Source organism: Microtus pennsylvanicus, chromosome 5, assembly GCF_037038515.1.
Source record: "Microtus pennsylvanicus isolate mMicPen1 chromosome 5, mMicPen1.hap1, whole genome shotgun sequence".
Classification (NCBI taxonomy): domain Eukaryota; kingdom Metazoa; phylum Chordata; class Mammalia; order Rodentia; family Cricetidae; genus Microtus; species Microtus pennsylvanicus.
This window is the reverse complement of record NC_134583.1, coordinates 64,334,928-64,360,137: the sequence shown is the minus strand read 5'-3', so window position 1 is coordinate 64,360,137 and position 25,210 is coordinate 64,334,928. Positions and strand designations below refer to the sequence as shown.

The 25,210-nt window shown below is 40.7% G+C and overlaps 1 protein-coding gene across 5 annotated transcripts in view; it reads right to left on the bottom strand.

Annotated features, from left to right (window-relative positions):
* The window catches only part of Tnrc6a (trinucleotide repeat containing adaptor 6A), an 82,031-nt gene extending 59,131 nt beyond the window's left edge, over positions 1-22,900 (bottom strand). For 4 of the 5 annotated variants that reach the window (XM_075972114.1, XM_075972118.1, XM_075972117.1 and 1 more), the window contains exons 1-3: positions 22,749-22,900; positions 22,371-22,418; positions 4,005-4,092 (exon numbers count right to left, since the gene is read on the bottom strand). In XM_075972114.1, the coding sequence (XP_075828229.1) occupies positions 4,005-4,092; positions 22,371-22,418; positions 22,749-22,753 (141 nt within the window). In that variant the 5' untranslated portion in view covers positions 22,754-22,900. Of the gene's footprint in view, positions 1-4,004; positions 4,093-10,559; positions 10,700-22,370; positions 22,419-22,748 lie in introns of those variants that run through there. The other variant, XM_075972116.1, reaches the window with a different exon arrangement.
* Positions 22,901-25,210: the final 2,310 nt, after the last annotated feature.

The following is a 25,210-nucleotide window of genomic DNA, read 5'->3' as shown; positions in this document are numbered from 1 at the left end:
TTTATATCAGGAAATACCAGTTTGTATTATTGTTTTCCCCAACCCTTCACTATTATAGCTTTCTAGAAACTACAATTACATGTTTAAGTGAAGGATATTCTAAATTATCCCTCCATAATTAACCTATTTCTCAACCTCCCTTTTCTTCACTACAGTTCCCTGAAGATCCCTTTTGAAATTTTTCTTCTAAAAATGGAACCTGGGGAGAGATTTGTGCTAGCCCTGTGTTGCTGCTGTTGCCCTAGCCCCTCTTAATGGCTGAAACTATGCCTGTGCGCCATCAAACTATTTTCTAGGTCTAAGAATCAGAAGGTTCTTCATTATATGAAAAGCACTGTACATACATAGCCACATTTTTATAACAGAAAAATGTTAAAAATGAAGTCATCCATAAAGCAAAGGATAACCAGCCTACAGTCCACCATCTCAGAGAACCCAGACAACAAAGAAGACTCTAAGAAAGACATACATGGATCTGCTTAGGAAAGAGGAAAAGCAAGATCTCTTGAGTAAATTGGGAGCATGGGGGGCAAAGTGGGAGGGTAGAGGGGAGAGGAGGAAAAATGTATAGCTCAATAAAAACAATTTTTTAAAAAACCTGGGGAAAAAATGCAGTCATAAACTCACTGAGCTCCATGTTCATTTACTAAGGTAGAAAATGTCATTTTTTACAAGTACCCAATTTACTAAATATTTAAACATATACTTTAATAACAAAATAAGGAAGACTTATAGTTAAAATACTAGAGTGAATTTTGAGGTTTCTAATAAGCTATCAAGGGGGGAAGGGCATAGGACTCTGGTTTAGTGTAGCGCTTCCTTACTTAGTAGGCTCAAAGCTGTGTTTAATCTCACTCAAATAAAGAAATTGTGTTACTCGGTTCTTTATTTGAAGCAAAAAAAAGCGCATGATATGAACTTAGATTTCAAAGGCACACAGGGGCTGCTAGGAAATTAAATCTACATGTTTTCTGTATTCGTAGCATGATAAACTACATTTTATCTCCTATTATAAAATTTTCCTTAATATATTATATCTCAATTTAAAAGTTTACAAGCTAACACTGCATAGAAAGCAGAGTGCTGTGATAGTTTTGAATAGAAACCCTAATGGGAAAAGGTTTCAATTTTACTTCTGCTTCTGTTGCCTTGATGAAACTAAGGTTAGCCACTGAAATCACGTATACTGAACACAAACAGATTAGAACAGGTAGCAGCTGAAGTCTTCAGAAGTGAGAGTGCATGGCTAATACATCCTAGAGCTGGCAGATTATGATGAGCGGATGTTCAAATACTCATGTGAAAATGGTCCTGCCCACCTGACTCATGTTTGTCTCCTACCACCTACTGGAGTTTACTTGCTGGCTCCTACATGAAACAAAAAGAAAGCTCCACAAAGCTTGTCTTAACAGTTTGTGACTCACGGTCTTTCATATGAGCCAATCTGGAAGTTTCCTCTTTTTTAAGGAGCTATTTGGTAGCAGTGTATGGAAATACCAGCTGTCCTTATTTTGCCAACAGGTTGCATTCAAATTCAGTTTTCTGCAACTTAGAGAAGCTGTATTTACAGTGACAGTCTAGACAACGAAATTTAACAATAACTGAGGGCTTTAGCCTTTCCTTTAGACTGTTCAGTGGATAGATAGGATACACACAATAACCTGTTCATGTGGGAGATCTAGTAAACAAGACATTTTTATCTCTCAGCCTCTGATGGTTCTAGTGGGACATGATGAGAATGTGAAGGTGGAAACAATAGCTAAGGCAGGAAGAAGTGGGAAAAGAGTAAAAACTTGTCACTGCAGATTTGATGAGATGCCAAATAACCCATTCAAGTGCTACATGTGAATTTATGCATACATAAGAGAGTAGTTTTACTGACTTGGTGATTTAAAAAGTTGATTGTGAGGGGAAAAAATAAACTTTAGTAATTGAGTCATTATTTCTATATGCTATGATTTAAAATTACACTACAAAATAGTGCTTAGAGAAATTATTCTACTAAATGTCTTCCTTTTGCAGAATTTTCTCAGTGAGCAAGGCTTATTCCAAACACATATGCCTAAACATTACTTAGGCTCTTTCCCAGATATTTTGTACTGTAGCTTACCAGCTAAATCTTGAACTACTTAGGACCAACAAGGCCTAAGGCAACAACACTAAGACGCTTGTCAAACAAGATTCTACATTAAGTACACCAAGCAGCCTACTCACCAGCCTCTAGTTTATTTCAGAAGTTCTTTTAAGGGCAAATGACACCATGGCCCAAGAATACAGTAAGCTTTTTCTAACCTTAGACATAGACGACACAACTCTTTCATAAATACCAAATAAAGATGGACCAAACTGCTAAGACCATTAAATATCAAAAAGCCTCTGGTGGAAGCCCATGGCATGAGCCAACGTAAGAGCCCTATCCAAACTCATACTATGCATATACTATGTATTCTTTTCTGCTTCCCCTGAGAGCAACCAGACTAGACTGACAGATTAGTGTCACCTACCATTCCTCTTCACACTCAGTCCTCCAAAGAGCTCTGTACTCCATCCCGCCCCAGAATACCTGCTAGGTGCACCACCTAGAACTGACTTATCACTTCTCCTTGGTCTGTATTATCTAAGTAGGTTAACTGATCCCAAATATACTTCATCACTCAATACAGAATCTAAAAGTCAAGCTAGATGTTCTATCTTCATAGCCACTAAGCAAATTCTATGGGTTATGTCAATAATCCCTTAAGCCAGTCAATCCCTTCCAATGCAACTCAACACTTTCCTAAGGTAAAATACAAACTTTCGTGTCATTCACTAAAAAATTGTCAATAACTTCCTCAAGAAGAGAATTTGCCTACCACTACCTGCCTCTGAGCCATCTCCTGATATTCCTACACCCTCCCCCCACCTCACACCAAGCTTCCACATTTTAGGATGTACAGACTACAAATTCCTCATTCTGAGTTTACTGTGCTTCGGGTACTTTTCTGCTCCTTAATCACCTGACTCATTTCTATCCTAGGAAAATGTCCTGTTTCTCTCACTCCATCTCAGGCTAAGGTATCTTCCTCTGTGCCTCTAGAGATGCCCATAAAGATACACTTTATTTATGTGTCCTGATGTGTGTTGTTTCTTAATGAATGACGAGAAGTGAAGTGCCCTGCTGTACTTAGTCCAGTTCCTAGCACCTAAGAGAGGGATGCACTGTAAAAGCATAGCAGGACTTTTTCATTAAAAGAATGAACAGTAACTGCTGGGTCTTTTAGAGCACTTGAAAGTCCTTGAGAATTTCTACAGAAAAGACTGAGGGTTAGTTAGGTTTGCTAACTTGGCATGCTCTGCTTCGGGTCAGCTTCTTATCCTGTATTTTGTGTGCCACAGTTCTTCTCTCCAATAAATGCTTTAGGTCTTGTTTTAAAGTATCTTAATTTAAACTGAAAATATATAAAGTCAGGACTAGTATCAAATAAAAAGGGACTTTTATTCTTTATCCTGTCAAAACTTGCTTAAATATAGTTTACATTATTTCCTACTTTTGCACATGTATTTTATCACCTCATTTAACTCAACACTTACAAAATGTAAAGAAACTGAGGCCTAGGAAGTCTAAATAAAATTGATGGACACATCATTCTATGAGTATATGAGCAAGTAAGACTTCAAAACCATGTCTATCTTCATAGCCACTAAGTTATATATAACTGTACAGCTACAAATTCTGTGCTCTTCCAATTTATAAAATTATAATGAAATACATAGAAATCACTAATTGAAAGAAAAAGACCTATGAGATGTACTTACCTTTGAAAAACTCAAAACCAGTAAGATTATCTATGCATTGAATTACACATTCAGCAAACTACTATATATGCACATTCAAAGACATTAAATATTAACATGAATCTTCAATGAAGTTAACAAACTTAAGCAGATGCTTTAACAAAGCCATGAGTAATTTCCTTTTACTCTATGTTCAAACTGCTTAACAAAGTTTATCACATACATACTACCTTCTTTTGAGCAGCTTCCTTCTTTTTCTTGTCGTCTTTTTTCTTTTTCTTTTCTTCCATCAACTGTTCTTCTTCTTGCACTAAATCCCTGAACCACACAGTTGCAATTAACTTTCCCAAAATGGATTTGGAAATAAAAATAATGTTGCAAACAGGTTCATTTTCACTTATAAGAAATAGAGCAAATTTGTCTTTATTCAACACAATTTGCGACCTAGCCACACAGCTACCATGTAGTACAATTTACTTTTCTTTAATTGACATAGCCTTCCTTCACAAGTATGAAGGCTTTCATCTTAATGTCATATCAAGGAAGGCAACAAAAAAATTGACAAGTTTTACACTGGGAAATTCAAGTTCCTTCCAATTCTAGGATATAAACACTGTGTAAGTTGTAGTTAGCTTGCTAAGGGTCCCAATTATCAAGCCGTACCTAATGGTGATGGGCTGGGATGGTCCTAGGATGGGCTTTCTCTGCTCTCTTACAGTAGTGTGTGCATATGTTTGTGGGTATGTTTGTGCATGAGTGAACATACTTTGTGAATATGAATCAAAGAACTCAGAGCCCTGCATATGTTAGGCAAGAGTTCCATCACTGAGCTACATACCCAGTCATACACATTGTTCAAATACAAGTTATTCATAAATAGATAACATGTATTTTAGCATTATAATAATCTCAAACTATTCTTTCTTTGGAAACAATAATATATTCATTTAAGTTTGTTTAAATTTTTGGAAACTCAAAATTTCAAAGTTGCCAACAGAAAGATCCTCTTGTTCAGGGTATCAGGACTAGAGAAACTGCTTCCTCTTTCTCCCTCCACCTCACTGAAATTCAGAGAGAAATTAATAATGAACTACAACAAAGGGAATCATGTCCAATGATAAACATACAAGTTTTAGGTGATATACCTGCCACCCCTTTAGTAGAGCGCTAGAAAACATTTAAGACGGGAACAACAGGAGCAGAAAGACATTGGTGGAGGGATTACATAAGGAATAGAAAAGGCAGACACTGGCGGGGGAAGGGGGGAACAACATAAGGAACAGAAAAGCCAGATCCACTACAGCCACAACCACATCAACAACTCTAATCCCTGAGTCCTTCCTGTCTGCATGGTTACAGGAAGTATCTGCTTTAAAAACCTACCTAAAACTGAAAAGAATGCTCTCTAAGGAATCTAAAACTTCCAAAGGAGGCTCACAGGTCTCTTCCCAAAGTACACAGCTCTCCTTATTGGAGGCTACTGGTTCTCCATCCATCACTCAAGTGGGGCCTGTCCATTCACATGGTGCTTTGGATTAGTCCTATCATTCAAGGACAGTCTACTCAGAAAAGAAAGCTATGAAAATACGGAGGAACCTCTCTAGCTACCTTCATTAGTCAGCCTAGAGTCTAAGTTTCATAATAAGAATAAGAACTGTTCTGCATATTGAAGAAAACCATCATATCCAAAAACAGTATCTAACTGCCCTAAATAAGTTTTCTGGAGGACACACTATAAACAACAGGCAGTCATGAAGAGGTTCAGTGGGAAACATAACCATTTGTTAAGGCTGAATGACAGTGGGGATGTAACAAAATAAAACCAGAAAGATAGATAAATCTGGAAACTGGAAGAGCTTAAATCTAGCCTTTCTGATGGAAGTGAGGGAGGGATGTAAATAGACTGAGAAAACAGAAAAGACTGGCATCATGCACAACTGAAATAACAGATTCACGCCAGATGCATAATTAGACTCCTTTATATTCTATGTAAGGACCATCCCAACAAAGTCAAAGGCCAAGGTGACCACAGTATACAAGAGTGGCAGATTGAATGGCATACACAAAGATGATAAGGGTATGTCCACAGGGACATAGGGTGAACTCAAAAACAAAAGCCTCACTGTCACCATGTCAGAATTGGGATACAGTCACATATGGTGGCACATGCCTGTAAATACCAGTGTGCATACGCAAGAGGATCACAAGTTTGAGGCTAGCCTATGCTACATAGTGAGGCAGGTCCTATATCAGAAAAAACAAAAACATGTTTGCATCACAGTATTTCCCAAGGCTAAGATAAGGAGTGCTTATTAACTACCATGGTCTCCAGTGGCATCCAAAGAATATGTACCCCACTTGTATCAAGATATCACTCTTATTAGCATTTGTTCTTCATGGCCTTCTGGCAACTACAAGCTCATCCTTTTCTGATTCTTCTCCTTTCTTAAACTTTATTTAGTACTTGTTTTCCAAAGTTAGCAAGTGTCTTATTAGTATTTATGGCACATGCTGCAGATCTCAAAATGTAATAGGGTTAATAATTGACATTCAAAGGATAGGGGAAAGTTATTCAGTACTGTCCTTACTATTCATGCTTTCCCCAGAGAAACATACAGACTGTCTCTCTGTCTCTCTCTGTCCCTCTCTGTCTCTCTCTGTCCCTCTCTGCCTCTCTCTGTCTCTGTCTCTCTCTGTCTCTGTCCCTCTCCCTCCCCCCTCAGTTTTCACATGTTCCACAGTTCCAATATTTTAGTCATACTCCCTTCAAGGCTAGTAGGAGGATATTTCAAAGCTATCATTCTATGACTCTACATGCTGCTAAACAGAAACTGGGCTCCCCCTGAAGGGCTCTCCTTCTATGAGAACTTAGTATTCTTACTTATAGCCTGCACCACATATAAAGCCTCTGAGTGCCCAAAGGGAATCTTGTAGGAATCAGAAATGCTCTGACTGGAGTGGAGTTATATAGCTGTATACATTTGCTACACCTACTACCTAGAATCAAAATGTAAATGTCATTGTATATAAACTGCATCTCCCATGTGATTTTCTTTTAATTTTTATTTTTATTTTATGTGTATGTTGCCAGGCAGCACTAGGGACCTTAAACTTTCAGGAGCCAGCAAAATGAATCAGAAGGTGTCACCAAGCTTGACCATGTGAGTTCTTTTCTTTTTTTTTCTTTTTTTGGATTTTCGAGACAGGGTTTCTCTGTGGCTTTGGAGCCTGTCCTGGAACTAGCTCTGTAGACCAGGCTGGTCTCGAACTCAGAGATCCGCCTGCCTCTGTCTCCCGAGTGCTGGGATTAAAGGCGTGCGCCACCACCGCCTGGCTTGACCATGTGAGTTCTATCCTCAGGACCCACCCAGTAGGAGAGAAGTGGTTTCTGTAGGTGGTCCTCTGACCTGCCCCTTTCCACTACCCCCCACCAGACAATAAATAAATGGTTTTTAAAATTTTAAGAAATTTCATTTTTTCTCCTGTGAATGTATATGAGACAATGATAAGGGACAAACTAGACCATAACAAGTAAATACTGTAAAATCTGGCCCTGTGCAGTTGTAGAGTTTTAAAAACCTAAGAGAAACGAGCTAGTGAGATAGCACCTCAGATAAAGGTGCCTACCACCAAACCTGACTGACAACCTGAGTTTGAGTCCCAGGAATCACATGTGAAAGGGGAGAGAAATGGCTCCTTCTTAGTTGTCCTCTGACTTGCATTACATTATGACATACACATGTGCTCACAGTAAATAAACACAGTAACAAAATAAAAATCAAAAAAGTAAAACACAAAATCATAAAACTTTTTGGAAGTATGGCAGCGGTATGGCAAGTAATATAACAGACAGACAGACAGACAGCTATCATTCTACCACCATCCTTGAGGATGTCTTACAGCAGTGAAGCACTAGAGCATAAGGCATATGCATATGAAAGTTCACTGCAAGTCTCTCTGAAAGCAAACACTGCAAGTCCCATCAATGAGGAAGCCGCTGCTGCATGAAAAGCATAATGAAAAGGAGCCTATCTGCTTACTCACTGGAAGGAATGCCCCTAATGTAGGAAAGGGAAAACACAAGTTGCAGATTCTCTATTTTTTAAGTAGTGTGTCAGTGTTACATTAAACATTCAAGATGATTCTCAGGTGATTCATTAATCCCAAGCCACTGGAAAGGGAATAATACATAAGTGAATACTATAAAACAATAGCAGCAGACTAATCCAGAGGAAAACATTAAGCTATAGTATAGGCATGCCAGACAGCTAAATGTTGATGGAACTAGGCTTGCGTGGTGTGCTGAAATGAGTTAATAAAATCAGCACAGTAGATGTTAACTACAAACTGATCCTTGGCCTATATCAGAAAATTGGATTTCAATGGTGTTCATTCCGTAACTGATGAGAGTAGCTACCGGTGCCTGAACTGCACAAGTACTACAATCCACCTCAACACCTTATTGTTTCCTCCAAATATGACATGAAACCAGTCTCCAAGAGAAGCCTTGAGCAATAAATTTATTTTTTATCTACTTTTATTTATTTTTATGTGTACAAATGCTTTTGTTTGCATGTGTGTCTGTGCACGTGTGCCTGGTACCCGAGGAAGTCAGAAGACAGCTTCACACCCGCTGGAACTTGAGTTATAGGTGGTTGTGAGCCACTATGTAGATGGTGGGAATCTAACCTAAGTCCTCCACAAGAATAAGTGCTTTTAACTGCTGAGTCATCACTCCAGCCCAAGGACAATAAATTTCTAACAAGCCTTGCCTCTGGCAAATTATCTTAAAAATGTTTCCCTTTGACGGGAGGAAAATTAAGCATATCTTCTTTAACTGCATGGAGTGGAACTCTGGAAGCTGACACCTAGTTTCCTCAGAGATTTAACCTATATACCTGTTTCCTTTGTTGATTTTTTTTTTTCAATTTCCTTTCATTTCGAGGGACCTGGAGTTAAGACATATTCCCTGATAGGCAGAAAGACAAGGAGAGGGACCATCCATGACTAGCTAATGAAGGTGGTGAACTTCCAAGAAGGCTGGCTTCTTCCTCGCCGTCCTAACCTAGGACAAAAGCCTGACAGTTTAAAACAAAGGTCTTGTGGGCATTTTCTCCCTCCACTGGTTCCCTACTGAGGGTCAATCAGCCATTCTGGCTTTCTTCAAACTGACCAATCCTAAATTAGGGGAAAAAATCCTTCAAAAACTTTTTAAATCCCCACCACTCAAGGAGAGGCTAGGCTTCAGCTTCCAAGGTCCCTACTTTGCTTTGCAGTCATTTTTGTGTGCTTTCTGTGTGTGTTTTCTCTCCCCAATAAAAGCCTTTATTGGTTGAGTCTGTCTACTGTGTTTAAGAATTTCCCCACTTCTACTTGTCATTCTCGAAACTTTCCCCCCTGCCTTTTAATTATTTAACTGTCAGGGAAAGTGAACCCGATCAGGATCCCTAGACAGTAACTGCTGCACAAATATTCCATACAACTACATGCTGAATCCTGTAGGTCTTCCTCACGAACTATAAAACCTGAGAGGGAGAATTTCTACAGACAAAAAAAATAAAGTAGCTTTTCCAGTCAAGAGAGCACAGAATGACATGTATCCCGGGGAGCATAAAGACTGGTTAGCCTGACAGGTTAACAGGACTGACACACAATGGAATCTTGACAAGAAGTAAGTGTTGGGTAAAAATAGGCAGCAGAATGTACAGTGAGAAGTAATCCAAGTGAATGTGTAATGCCCAAACCTCAATGCAAAGGAAAAGCAAAGCCAGCACAGTGGGGCAGCTGACAGCATGAAGGAAAAATACTGATGGTAACTAGACTTTAAAGTTTGTCAGAAAAACAACAATGAAGCACGGATGGGTGGTTAGAGTTGCTGTAGGAACAGAAACAAGAGGTAACGTTTCTGATGGCCCAGTCAGGGCCACCCTCACATACACATCAAGTGCATGCTCACTCTTGTTATAAACCTTTATCTGCCCTCTTTTCTCCTGATGCCCCCACCCATTCCTCATGGCTTTATTGCTTTCCTCTTCACATTCTCCTCAGTCTTGATTTCTGTGTTGATCAATAAACTAGTCAGTGCTAGACAGTAAAGTCACTGGTAACCTAATTAACATCAGCAGATAGTAGGACGGAAACCCAATCACAGCATAAACTGGTAAGGGAATGAGTCAGCTGAGTCAGTTTCCCCAATAACTCCTGTGGTAAAAAGAAATGAAAGGAAAAGGGGCTATACTACGTGGAGATGGAAGGTGACCAGCACGAAGGAAGGACGGGGGATGGAGAAGACACTGAGGGAGAAAGAGGAAGAGCAGCAGAGTAGACTGACATATAGGTATGAAAACACCATATCCAAATGAATTACTTTTCATGCAAACTACAAAATATTAACTTAAAAACAAGTCAAACCCAGCAACACATGTCTGTAATCCCAGCAGTTGGAAGGTATAAACAGGAAGATTCAAGGTCTGCCTCAGCTACACTGAGATTTCAAGACACCAGCTTGAAGTACAAGATACTCTCTTTCAAACTATGTAAGGTAAGAAAAGGAAGAGACAATAGGCAAACCAAAAGCAATGAGGCTCCAGGTGACAACATAATCCGGGTCTCACTAGACCTCCCATTACTCCCAGAACTTGTGCAATAAAATAACATTAATAAAAAATTATAAGCCTCTGAAAAGAATCTGTGATTCCACATTGATGTGGATGGATCATCAAGTAAATAAGGAATGAAGATTGATCTTCACTGTAAAATATACACTGATGAAAAAGAATACGTACATGTTGTCAAAGTATGACGAAACCTGATGTACAGTTAACATCCGTGGCAATGAGACGAAGTGACTTCATGAATTTCCCCACACAAAGAAAAGCACCTCGGTCCCCTATGCTGCTTCTGTCCAAAACACAGCTCTGGACCTAATGAGCTCCAGGCAAACAGAAACAGAGAGTCAACCTACAAAACAGCTTCACTCTTTATACACCAAAAATCTGCACAACAAAGAACTGCAACCCAGTGCCAGAGTACAGGCAGGTAAACCAAATATAACCTGTGGCCTTACATTGACTCTCCAACCAGAAAAAATAAAATAAATATTTTTTCTTTTTGCCTTGATATGACGAACATTACTGAAACAATACATAAAATGTTAATAAGGTCTTCTCATTGGCAATTACGAATGTCAGTGTTATTTCCCCAACTATGAGAACTGCACTCTAATTACTAAGAAAATACCTTTGATTTTAGAAAATGCAAGCTTTTAGGGGTAGAAGAGCATCTTGTTACAAGCAAGTTTCTCTCAAGCAGTAAAAATACTATGCACGTAAAAAGGGGGACTAATAATGAAAGTTTAGGTTGAGAAAAGTTAGTCAAATAGATATCCCACCACCAGGAAAGCAGCACTCTGTAGTCTACAGTGTTGGAACTATTTATTTTGGACCTACAACCTGAAATACTAGTTCCATTCCCATCGACTGTTAAAAACACTCTTCCATAGCTTGTCAGGTACAGGCTAAGGTAAAGCTGCCTATCTAAATCCCTAAGTCCCACTTCCCTTCTGAAGCTTAGCTCAATTACTACTTCCTTCACATTTCTTTCCAACCAACACAAACCTCACCCTTGACCTTCAATTAAACAATATACATGGTCTAATTATTTTAGATGTTAATCTCACTGCTCCAGAAAGGACTAATTACTGGTCCAGGGACAAAACCAGTTCTACTTGAACTGTACTCCCTGGCAGAGAGAGGCTCTTAATTAGACAATTCCTGCTTCCTTCCCTTTACTAACATTCCCTAACTGTGCTCCTTTCATTTATTCCCACCACATACTACTTCTTCAAAGACGGGATCAAAGCAGCCCTTTCTAAGCACAGCTTGCAGTGCAGAGTTCTGGGGCCCATGTCAAGAAGAGGAGAAGTTAACCCTCAACTCCAGCAGCAGCTTGTGTGGCCTTCCAAAGGTGTGTAACATCTCACAAGCCTCTGTCCTCTAATTAGTGACGTCCAGCTGTACCTCCCCGAAAAGGCTGTTGTGAAGATTAAATTAGGCAATACAGATAAAGTGCTAACTGAAGGCACATAGTAAGTGTACACTAATCATCAGGCTACAGAAAACTCAGGACACTGTGAGTGACAAGCTGGGACAGAAAGAAGTCGGAGCAAGAATATAGAGAAAATAGAAATGAATACATAAAAACAACTCAATGCAGCATATGAAACACCCCAAAGCAACAGCTAACCCCCCAGATTCCAAGTCAAAATCAATTACAATGTTAACAGAATGAAGACAGCTCTACATGATGACATCAGTACACAAGAGCAGCAGTCACAAAAATGAAAAATGCTTTCACCAAGAAAATAAATCCAACTGGATTTAGAAAATGTCATTAAACTGACAGAGGGCAGTTACAGAAAAGCCCAGAGTTTAGGACACTTGTCTTTCAACATTATACGAAACAGACAAAACAAAAACAACAGGGGCTGGAGATATAACATACTAGTTAAGAACACTGTTCTTTCAGAGAACTCCAGTTTGGTGGCAGCTCACAACCATTTATAACTCCAGTGCCAGGGGATTCAACAGCCTCTTCTGACCTTCACAGGCACAGACACACTTGCAGGCAAAACACCCATACGCATGCATAAAATAACAAGAAAAAAGGAAGGCAGGTGGGTAGGCAGGCTGGCTGGCTGGCCGAAGTGAAAGGGAAGGAGGGTTCACTCAGGCAAATACACAGCAAGATCAGAAAGGAATATGGTACACCTATCTCTATTCACAGATAGCATAGACGGTAGAATAGCTGTGATGTAGTACAAGCTCAGCATACTTAGTAAGGTCCAGTGTCGATCCTTGGTACCAATTAAAAATATATAATACTTAGGAATAAATTTTACAAAAGAAGTACAAACCGTATATTTAAAACACAGTATATCTTTGAAAAAGTAAAGGCCAAAATAACTGGAAAGATTCTATATTTATGAACAACTAGAAGACTTAGTGTCATTAAAATGGTGATATTATCTAAGCTGATCTACAAACTGATCTTATAAAAAACTCTACTTTTTCATTAAAACTGACAAGCTGACCCTAAAATTCACACAAGGGGAACTAATGCACTCCTGAGAAGGAGAGAATGGAGGATTCATTTCAAGCCTGCTACCTACAACACCACAGTAACAAAGAGACTGGAAACTGGCCTACAGATAGCTGACCAACCAAATGTTACAGCTACAGAATCCTGAGACAACGCCCTTCAGAATGAGCAACTGATCTTCAAGAACACCAGAGAAACCATCTTTTCAACAAATGGTGCCAAACAACTGGAAAATTGTAAGAATGAAATTGGAGCCTTCATATCATGCACAAAAACAACTCAAAATGCGATGACAGACCTAAGTGTAAAAACCATAAAACTGGGGCTGGAGAGATGGCTCAGTACTTAAGAGCATTGCCTGCTCTTCCAAAGGTCCTGAGTTCAATTCCAGACAACCACATGGTGGCTCACAACCATCTGTAATGAGGTCTGGTGCCCTCTTCTGGCCTGCAGACATACACACAGACAGAATATTGTATACATAATAAATAAATACATACATACCATAAAACTGTTGGGAAACAAAATTTTTTGCAACCTTAGAATGAGTACCAATAGCACAAGCAACAGTATTATAGGTAAGTAGACCTAAATATTTGTGCTTCAAGGAACCAACAAGAAAGTGAAAAATTACATAGGAGAAAATACTTGTAAATCATAAGTATAAATACATAATATATAGATATAATACATTAAGAACTCTCAAAACTCAACAATACAAAATACACCCCAAAACTTATGTGGTATGCATGCTTATACACCCAGTTTTTGGAGGAGGAGAAGCAAGAAGGTCAAGGAGTTCAAAGTCATCCTCAGCTACATATCAGGTTTGAGGCTAGCCTGTGCTACTTGAAACCCTGCTTCAAAAAACTGAAAACCAATCCATTTAAAAATTTAAAAACAAGCCAGACATGGTGGTGGACATTTTTAACCCCAGAACTTAGAAAGAAAGCAAAAAAGGTTCCAGGCCAGAGTAGCAGTGAGACCGTGAAGGGAGGGGAGGACAAAGCTGTAATTTAAAGACAGAGACTATAAATAGACAGTTCTCCAAGTCAAACATCCAATAAAGGCCATGAAAAAATGCTCAACTTCATCAGTCATTAGGGAAATGCAAATCAGAACCACAACGAGTTGTCTTCATCCACAAAGATGCATGCCTACCAATTAATAAGGACAAGTGTCAGCAAGGATGTGTACAAGGGCAGCTGCTGGTGAAGAGAATGACTTGACTACATTGTACACCGCCTGGCAGTTCCTCAAAAGGTTACAGCCACCAGACGACCCAGGAATTAATTCCATTCCTAGGTAGATATTCAATAGAAGTAAACCATCCATACAAATATACTAGCACACAAATGTTAATGGAGCATTAGTCAACTCTTAAGTGAAAACAACTGAAACACCTACTAAGTGATGCAGAGATAAATACAATGTGGCACAGTGCTGAGGTCGCACCTTAGCAACGCAGTACATGCTTGGCATTTGAGGCCCTGAGTTCAATTCCTATCAATTCAGACCAAAAATATCACATATTTATATCAGCAAAAGATGACAAATGGGGCCTGCACAATGGGATGGTATTTTTCACCCATTAAAAGGAATGAAATAGTGACAATGACACACCATGGGTAAAGCTTGAGAATGCACCAAATAACATACACACACTGAAGAATTCTAGTGAGTGATTCCATATTTATGAAATGCCCAGAACAGAAAAATCCACTAGTGGCTGACAGGAGCTGGAAGCCACACTAAATGAAGAGTGACTGCTTAGTATTTGGGGTTTGGGGAGAGGGTGTGTGAGTGTGAACATGGTCTGGAATCACAGAATGTATAAGACACATACTTCACATGCATGGCGATTTGATCTCAATAGCGCTAATATTAAAAAACAGAGTCAGCCAGGCAGTGGTGGAGCACGCCTTTAATCCCAGCACTCGGGAGGCTGAGGCAGGCGGATCTCTGTGAGTTAGAGGCCAGCTTGGTCTACAAGAGCTAGTTCCAGGACAGGAACCAAAGCTACAGAGAAACCTTGTCTCAAAAAAACAAAACAAACAAAAACAGCTGAGAGTCTGAGTTCAGGGCCAGTGAGGACTACATGATGCAAGGAGGAGCAGAAGGAACAGAGAATGACACTTTAGAAAGGAACTTGAGAATAGATCAAAAGCAGGACAGCACTAATAAAATCTTAGTACTGAGCATAGCTGCCTCTGATTCCACAGCCACTGAGGAATCAGAAGTCTCCAGTAGTTGGCTTACAACTGCTACCCTGCAGTAAGCAATGCAGAGAAAGCTTATTTACGTCCCTTTCCATTTTTATACTTTGTGACAAGGTCTCAGGTAGCCCAGATGGCCTTAAACTTGCTGACCTTGAATTTGGGTGCCCCCTGCCTCTACCTCAGAAGAGCTGAGATTACAGGTGTACCCCACTAGGAATGGGATCCAGAAGAGCCTTAGCTACATAAGCAATAAACCTGTTACATGCTCACTAAGCTTCCTGTACGTGCCTCACACCTGCTTGAGGATTCACAAGAATGCATTTCTCTTGCCCTTCTATGGCAATTAACAACAGGTAAGTGATACTAGAATGCTCTTCAGGTCAGAGGATATTTAGGTACCAGGCAGCACCATTTCCTCCTGCTAGCTCACATATGCATTTTTCAGGGGACAGAAACACAGAAGAAGGGACAAAAAAAAAGAAAGAAAAAAGGGACTAAAGTCAACAAAAACACAGACATCATCCCTACAAAAACATCCAATATCTCTGCAGCAAACTGCCCAATAAACACTATCAGATTGCAATGCACTAAGGACAGCAAAACAAGTGAACTAGCTCAGTCTTGTTTGTTGTTATACAAAATTCAATCAATTGCTGTTTGCACAAAATATCTCTTAAGGTTCAAAGTATAAAATTCTTCAACTAGGTTTCAATCTGTTTTGAACATTCCACTTCAAATGGGAAGCTGAGTCATTGTCACATAACACTACTTACTGCCGAAAATTCAAATGTTTCTCCCTGGTTACAAGGAAGGAAATGCTAGGATTTCTGCTGCCTAGCCAACTCAACAGAGTATGCAAATGATATTTAAAGTAAGACATCTTAAATAGAACTTTTAACTCTATTTATGTTCATGGAACTCCTCTTCGAGCTCCTCTAACTCTAATGCATACCAAGTCTTCGGTTCTGAGTGTGTTTGTTTTGTTGTTCTGTTCAAATATATAATCAATTTTCCAAAGTACTTCTCTTCAGCTGCCATACCCTGTACACTCACAGCATGAGCATCTTACCTTGTCTGCGGCCACAATGCCAAGATAATCTAAATACCCGGCACAATGATGCAGAGTGTACTGAACAGAGAAGTATATGGCAAGATCCCAAATTTTAGGTCAAGCTGGGTGGGCTTCCTAGTGAGAATTTGTCTCAAAAACAAAATAAATAAAATATAGAATACAAATTACAAACCTAACCAATGTTTCATTTTCTTACCAACCATCATTGATCAAAGTTGAAAACAACCTTTATGTCCACTAACAAGGAAGCTATCTTCAAAAACACTTTTTTTTTTTTGCTTTTTTCGAGCCAAAAACACTTTTAAACACCAGGTGGTTTAATCCCAGCATTTGGGAGGCAGAGACAGGCGGATCTCTATGAGTTCAAGGCCAGCCTAGTCTACAGAGCAAGTTCTAGGACAGGCTCCAAAGCTACAGAGAAACCTGTCTTAAAAAAACAAAGAGAAAGAAATAAAAAGATACACTCTTTAAAAAAAAAAAAAAGTAGCAATCACAACCACTAGTCAATTTAAAGTAGATTTAAAATTTCTGTAATTTTAAAACTTGGGTTTCAGATTAAACTAAACTGAAATTATAGCATTTCCTATAATGAAAGAAACATTAACTAGGCCAGCATAAAGGTGCAAGTGTTGAATAATGTACAGAAAATTCCTTTCAAATGGTCAAGAACACCTGCAGAGATGTGCTGAGAACACATACATCACCAATGGTGAGACACACTTCAACCAAGGAGATTTAACCTCAATCTGATCATTCAGAAGTGATAGGACAACCCCAAATTGAATTATGTAAAACAACTAATCAAAATTGCACTCTCACAAAAGGGGTAGCAAGGAAGCTTCAGAGACAAGACAGCTAATGCAACCCTGGATCAAGAAATGGTGAAAAGAAAACCCACCATGACAACTGAAAATAAGTAAATATAAACCTATGAAATGTATGCCCTGGCAATACTGAAGCATGCATGGGCAGCCCATATACGGCAGTTCTGTTGAACTTGTCCATGGTTACATGGTCTAAGTTGATGAGGACTACTGACCAGGTCTCTTCCTTAAGATGGCACGAGATCTCATACAGATGGTTGTGAGCCACCGTATGGTTGCTGGGAATTAAACTCAGGACCTTTGGAAGAGCAGACAGTGCTCTGAACCGCTGGGCCATCCTCCAGACCCTAGTGTAAAGTTAAATGTTACATGTTTGGTCATTTGACTGTTATGTACTATAATGCTGTATTTTGGGGATAGAGTGTAATGATAAAGAATCATGAAAAGCACGAGCATGTTACCCTAGTTTTGGTACTTTGCTTAAGGTTACAAATGACTTTTTGTTAAGATTAATTGTATTTTTAATTATGTGTGCATGTGCATATGTGAGTGCCAAGTACCCATGGAGTCCAGAAGAGGCTAGTAGATCCCCCAGAGCTGGAGTTACAAGTGGTTGTGAGCCAGCCAACTCAGGCACTAAGAACTGAACTGAGTGCAACTTGGGTCCTCTGCAAGAGCAACAAGAGCTCTTAATTGCCTAGCCATCTCTCCAGCCCTCAAATAATTTTTTTTTAAATGAAAATTTGGTGAATGCTATCTCAATCTGGAGTAAGAGTATCCAAACTGAAAAGAATACATATAACACATGCCATTTTAGTATTTCCAATCGTGGGCAATACTTCTGAGTTTGTCATAAAATCAAACTGTAAAAGACTTTATGCCTTTCAAATTATACTTTCAGATATATTTAATATGCCAAAATTCAAAAGAGATTATAAACTATTCTTTTTATAATGTTCATGTTCAAATTTTCCAGAGCAGAGTCAGTTTTAAGCTAAGCCCCAAGTCCGTATTCATTTATCCTAGCAGCTAATTCACCACATCATCTCCAAATTAAGCTAGAAAGAAGCCTAGTCTACAAACCACATCAGAGCAAAAAAAAAACAACAGCAAAGCCTAGCAAATCAGGATGATTTTTCACCTAAACAACTGGAGACCAGCAACAACAAATAGCCTTATCTAGAGAGAGGTACAGCCTGGCTCACTTCTGTTGTCTTGGGTCTCTTGTGATATAGCATCTGTTTCAGATATTCATGGTTCAGTCAAAAGTATCCTAGGTTAGATGCTATACGGGCAACCTTTTGTATTTGCTGTGCAATGGCATTTAACAGTTGGTTTGGGGAGCAGGGATCACTATCACAAATTTTGCTAACTTCTACTTACACAATATTCCTAAATTATAGAAAGCACTAGAATGGGCATGAGACATAGTGAGATAATTGTTTTGTTTTGTTTTTCTGTCCAAAGAACAGAAATGTACATTATGTTTTATCTACTGTGCAAAAAGACCAGAATTGAGTGAGAAGACCTGTTGGAGTTCCAGCTCTGTAAATCTAGATAGTCCCTCAATCAGCATTCTCACTTAAGAATAGACACCAACTGATGCCTTAAGATCTAGCTCTGACTATTCACTAACTCTGTAACTTTAGCCTCCAAATATACTTTCAAAAAGTGTAACAACTGGGGGCTAGAGGAATGACTCAGCAGTTAAAAGCACTGGCTGCTTTTCTAAAAGATCCAGGCTTGATTCACACGGCACCTCACAACCATCCGTAACACCACTTGCAGGGGATCCAATTCCCTTTCCCTCTTCTGGACACCCATACACGCAAAAAAAAAAAAAAAAAAAAAAGTTTGTTTTGCATCAACTGAGTTGTAGTAGTTAATGGAAGGTTTCTGTCTCCCCTCTAAACTGTGACTGTAACTTATCATTGTTTCTCCTCACATAAATTTCATTGGAGACTGGGTCAATCTCTCATTTACCCTAAATGCAGAACACCCCTCACTACTAATCTGCTTTGAAATCCCAGGTTCCACTTCCTCAGTAACTCATCTTCTCACCTCTCCCTTCCAGCACGTACACACCTGGTCACAACCCCTAGGCTAGAAGAGTTTCCTATCACACTGGCATCTTACCATAAGGCAGGCAGAGGCCCCTTAGACCATCTAAATGTGTAAGTTCTCAGCCTGACATTCAAAGCCCTCCAGATAACATACCTTAAGAGAGTCTGATTAATTACTTGCTCTTTCTGCGAGACCAAATTCCTGTATGCTTACTGGATTTGGAGTCTTCATTTCTTCTGTTCTAACATCCTCTCTGAACTTGGATTTGGTTCCTAAGCTCCACTCCAATGGTAGTCACCCTCATCTAGACATCACAGCTCCCTCTTTTGAATGAAGTACATGGTGCTGCAAAGTGAGACAATTCTAAAGGTCAAAAAGTGAATTTTAAATGCTAGCTAACCTAATGAGAAAAATGTCTGTTTTACCATTTTGCTTCACTGCCACTGGACACCTGGACTATCTTGGTAAGGGTTTGCCACCATCCCTGGAAAGAATGGCAACACAGCTCTGACACACACAAAACAGAGCTTTCAAGCTGGACACACATATTGGGGTTTGCTGGGTTTCCATTATACAAAAAGAGAGGCTTATATGAATTCATCATTTATATACTTAGGACTTTTCAAAACCTGAACCAAGATCTCCAACAGTCCTGCCCCCCATTCCCACCTTCTACCAGAGATGTTTGTCAGAATCTGAAAACACTCTGATCATTACAAACACTGAGTAGGGAGTACTCCTGGTAGATGCTGGACATCCTACACTACAAAGGACAGTCCTCAAATAATTTAATTAGCTGCTGTAAAATATAAGCAGTGTCCATAGTGAAAAGGTCCAAGATAAACATACCGCATGCGGTTGTAGGGTCTACTTTTGAAAAGAAATGTTCCAATTTTTCAAAGTGAAGCGTGTTACCTTCAGTAAGAGTTTAAACCGAGCATGCAGGCTGATGACTCCTGCAATGCCCAGTGGTAAGACTCCTGTAGTTACTCAACCTCTTTATATCTCAAACCTTTATATGTAAAGCAAGGCTAAGAACCCTTAATTCACCCAGCCTCTTGAGGGTAAGGAGGCATGCAAAGTCTTTGGATGAGTACAGCAAGCAGATGATGATTAGTTGTTAAGTTTACCCACATTCATCCCTCACTGGTTCCTAGAAAATGCTAAGTTTACTAGGGTGAATACTACCTGCCACGGAGTCCTGAGTAGGGTACTAATAAAGATTGATTTTTTGTTGTTGTTTTTTTGTTTTCCCAATCAGGGTTTCTCTGTAGCTTTGGGGCCTGTCCTGGAACTAGCTCTTGTAGACCAGGCTGGTCTCGAACTCAGAGACCTGCCTGTCTCTGCCTTCCGAGTGCTGGGATTAAAGGTTTGCACCACCACCACCAGGCAAAGATTGACACTTTTTACTTGAAGCATGTGTCCATCTAATCTAATCACCTCTTTCTCTACTCAAAGCACCTTAATTGCTCCCTTCTCACTGGACAGTGCTTTAAAAAAAAAAAATCTCAATATTTTTCTTTTTCACATTATATGATCAACTGAGGTGCTTCAAGCACATGGTAGACCACCATCCCCTTCTGACCCCTACATCACGACTACCTTGTATTACCATTATTTATGCACATATTATAGTTTCCCCACCAGATTGTACATGCCTTCTATGGACAGTGACAGCAATGGATTCCTTTTTATGTAACCCAAGGGGCCTAAGAGACCTTAGCAACTGGATGGATCAAGCCTCTCATTTCATAGATTAGACAGAGAAAGGCCAAGTGACTTGCCAAGAGTCAAGGTCATTTTAAGAGGCAGAGCTGGAATTCAAACTCTGATACAAGGCCAATAGAAGAGAGTCCAAGTTCTGCCCGATCATGATGAAGTAAAAACCATGCTTGTATTACAATGTTTACCTAAGGTCTAGGTACCCTCACAGAAACAAGACCTATGTGGCTGCCTGCCGAAACAAAAATGGAGGGAGAAAAAGACCCAACACCTACACTGTTACTAAAATTACACCTTAATAATTCAATCTATTTTGTTTGGCTCTGTATCTTATTATTTCTTTCCCAGTTTTTGACAACATAACTTGTTTAAGCATACAGATGACAGTTATTTAGCCACTGATAGCAGCTTTAATGTCCCTTTAAATGATTCTGTAATTATTTAGAGTTCCAGAAAACCTCTCACTGGGTAAGCCAATCCTGTTCCTTTGCCAACAGAACAGATTCTTTAACAGTCACCCCAACAGATTAACATAAATTCAAAGAGCCAGAAATTTGCAATAATTTCTACATGGTGAAAAGTATTTGTGCAATTACAAGTGTGTTAATAACCCCAACATAAGCCTAGAACTTCCAACAAACAAACGTAAGTCATAAATGAAGCTGTTCAGATTGTATTAATCTCGAAGTTTCTGTGAGTCCAAATATGATGCAAAAGAAAAAAGTGAATAGGGAAAGGAAAGCCTGTTTTAAAATGGCTCAGAAAAAGGGTTAAGTATAGCACAATTCCCTGATGGTGAAGCAATTACAGCTCAATAAAACCAAACGTTTTCCAGAAATGCATCACTTGGGGGTGAGGGACAAGAAACAACCCTTTTCTTTGAGGTAGTATTTGATGCTTAAGTTACCAGTGCAAAAGCACTCAGAGCACTCAGGCCCAACAGAAGTGATAATCACTTACTGAGAACGATTTTTAATTACTTTCCCAGCTGATAAAAAGAGCACACACTGAACACAGACTAAAATGTAGTTTCAAAGAAAACAAAACGCAGTTTATGCTCGATGAAGTTCAAGGACAAAACTGTTTCCAATGCAACAGAATCCGCCTGACTACAATGTGCAGAGACAGAGAGGGAAAAAATGCGAACACATAGTATCTTTTTATAAAGGCAACAATTTAGCTACAAAGTAATAACGGGGAAGCCAAAACAGTTTGACAGCCCGCCATAAGGGCCGCCTCAATCATGAGTCACACAATGCCTGCAACCATTTACAATAGTAATTAATGCACAAGTCCCCTAATTAAATTCTAAAAGGGTGAGAATGCTTTAACTAAGTTTACAAGAACTGCCTTTTGCTTTTCTTTTTAAGAACGAACACACTCTTAATTACGCGTCTCCCTGCAATGCCCCCCCCCATGCAATATTCCCTGAGGACGTTTCTCCCGAATGTCTGTTCCCTGCGTGCGAAAGCAAATGACACGGGATGGGGGGGGCGGGAGGGGTAGAGTCCGTAAACCCAGGAAGGGCGAAGCAGAAGCAGAGTAGAAACACACGATTATAAAGGGGGCGGGAGACTGAAGGCTCGCCCATCTTACCTGCTAAGATTTCTCTCTACGTCTTTGGTAGCTTTAGCTTCCAATTCTCTGAAACAGGAAACAAAAACAAACAAAAAAAAAACGGGGGAGGGGGGGATGCGCGTGAAAACGGAGCTTCTGCGGCAGAGCGCCCGCGCGGTGGGGGAGGGGCGGGGCTGCGGGCTGCAGCGCTGCGGGCCTCCGAGCCCAGGACGACCGAGCCCAGCGCCGCAGCCCGCGCGGGGCCGAAGCTTCCCAGGCCGCCCGCGGGCTCCCACCCAGGCCCGCGCACCCCGGGGACTGCCCCGTGCTACCGCCGCCCCGCAGCCCAAGGGGTCCTGCGGCAGCGCCGACGGCTGCCTCCCGACCCCGAGCGAGACTCCCCTCCGGTCCGCTCACCTCATGTGTGTAAAGTGCACGAGCGCGTGGGGCGCGGGGAACGAGGCTCGCGAGCCTCAAGCCCTCCGCAGCGCCGCGGGGACAGGCCCGAGCCGCTGCACCAGCGCCATTTTCTACACCGACCCGCTGCCGCCGCCGCCGCCGCCACCGCTGCCGCCGCAGGCCCCAGACCGGAAGTGAATGCCCTACTGGCAACCCCTTCCGGGGGCGCGGGGCTCGAAGCCCCAAGATGGAGGCCCTAGCAACTAGGCCTGCTGGACAGGGCAGACGCTTGGCAACGGCCCGACGCGGCCGGGACCTCACCGGAGCTGTCGGGGAACTCCGAGGTTCCCCGCAAATGTCTTCGGGGCCTGGCGAGAGCAGACCGCAGCCTTTCTCGCCGAGGCCGGTTCGGGTTTGAGTCCGATCCTCCCCTCCTCCTTCTTTACTGCGACACAAGTTTCCTTCCCCTCTGCCCGGCCCCCCTCCCTCACAGAAACACGCCTTTAAAAAAAAAAATCCACCAAACCGCAAATTCCACCCTTGCTGCTGCCGGAGGAGCCCGCCCCGTTTTTAAATTCACCCACATCTAATTACTTTTGACCTTGAGCCAGATTATTTAACCTCTCTGCTCGAGCCTCTCCTCAGGTGACGAATGCGTACCTGAGACCGCTTGTGAGGTTTCAAAACGATTTTACGCCTAAAATTTTACACACCCTTGACTCAGCAAATTCCACTTCCACTCATTTCTACTCAAGAAATAATCACTTGGGGTATCGCTTTTAAGTACTTCATCATCAAGATACTAACTCACGACACTGGGAAGGGTGAAAACTGTTAACTAGCTCCGAAGTCCGGCGACGTGAGATGGCATGAAAAGCATCCAGCCACTCGCGGCGGCAGGAAAAGGTGGAGAGGGAAAATACTGGCCGGAGGACTTGGTTACAATAAAAGAATGAAAAGGCAGATTCCAGACTAGTCCGCAGAAAAACATGTGAACACCTAATTGTGAATACTGTAAGATAAATACCCGTAAAGCATATAAATCTATATATAGATACAATAAGATACAGCAACATAAAGCATGGAGCTATAATTAGTGCAATAATTGTAAAAAAGTACAATGTAGGCGCATACCTGAATGTAAATACAATAAGATGCAGACCTACAGGTAGATGAGGCAATATAAGGCTAAGTTAAGTGCACATAGGTACATATATTCTTGTATATTAAGTGCACATAGATACATATATTCTTGTATATTCGATGCACACAGTGCTTCTTGTGATTGCCATATTTCTCCTCTACTTAAAGCCTGTTCCCTTTTGCTTTCTCAGAAAACTCACTCTGCAGATTACTTCCTTTTGGCTCTTTTCTGTCCTAAATCCTCCAACTGGCTTAGACATGCTCCACTCTCTCCCATGAAACAAGCTATGTGACTGTCTGTTCTGTTCTGGGAGAAATGTGTGTTGTAGTAAATAAATAAATTAGTGTTTTTAATTTTATGAGCCTATAAACATTTTTTGAAAAAAATTATAAAATATAAAATGAAGAGTACCAAGTAAATGCCAGTAAGCTTTGAGACGTGGGTCTGACTTACTATGTAGCCTGGTTAGCCTAGAACTCTCTATGTAGGCCAGACTGGCCTCAAACTCTCAGTGGTCTGCCTGCCTCTGTCTCCTGAATGCTAGTGCTTTACCATAAATCCCCAGCTTCAAAGTTAAATAGGACCTATCCTGGTTAGTTTCTTTGTTAAACTGACACAAACTGGAATCATCTAGGAAGAAGAACCCCGACAGAGTTTGCCTATAGGCGGATCTATCGGCATTTTCTTGATTGATGGGTGTGGAGAGGCTCAGCTCACTGTGGGTAGCACCATCCCTGGGCCTGCTACCCCAGGCTGTATAAGAAAGTAAGCTACAGGTACTTGGGAGGCAGAGGAAGGTGGATATCCGTGAGTTTGAGGCCAGCCTGGTCTACAAAGCAAGTTCCAGGACAGTCAGGGCTGTTATATAGAGAAACTCTGGGGGGAGGGAGGGAGTAGGGAAAAAAAAGTAGAAAAAAAAAAGAAAGTGGGTTCCAAGCCATTGGGAGCAAGCCAGTAAGCAGCACTCCTCCATGCCTCTGCTTCAGTTCCTGCCTTGAGTTCCTGCTCTGACTTCCCTGTATGATGAACTATAAACTGTGAGCTGAAACAAACCCTCTCCTCCCCAAGTTGCTTGTCATTGTGGTGTCCATCACAGCAATAAGAAGGCAAACTAAGACAGGGCCTTTCCTCTATTTATTCACTTGTCTTTCCGTTCAGTTCCTACGGTTGCTTCAACACGAATTTTCTCCAATCGCTCATCCTTGCCTTACTGAGAAGGCTAGATGACTGGACTAATACTTCACAAATTATGTATTTGGAAGGCAAGGATTAATTTTTCCTCTTTATCAAAAACCAAAATGGAGACTGCAGAAACAGCTCAATAGTGAAGAGCACT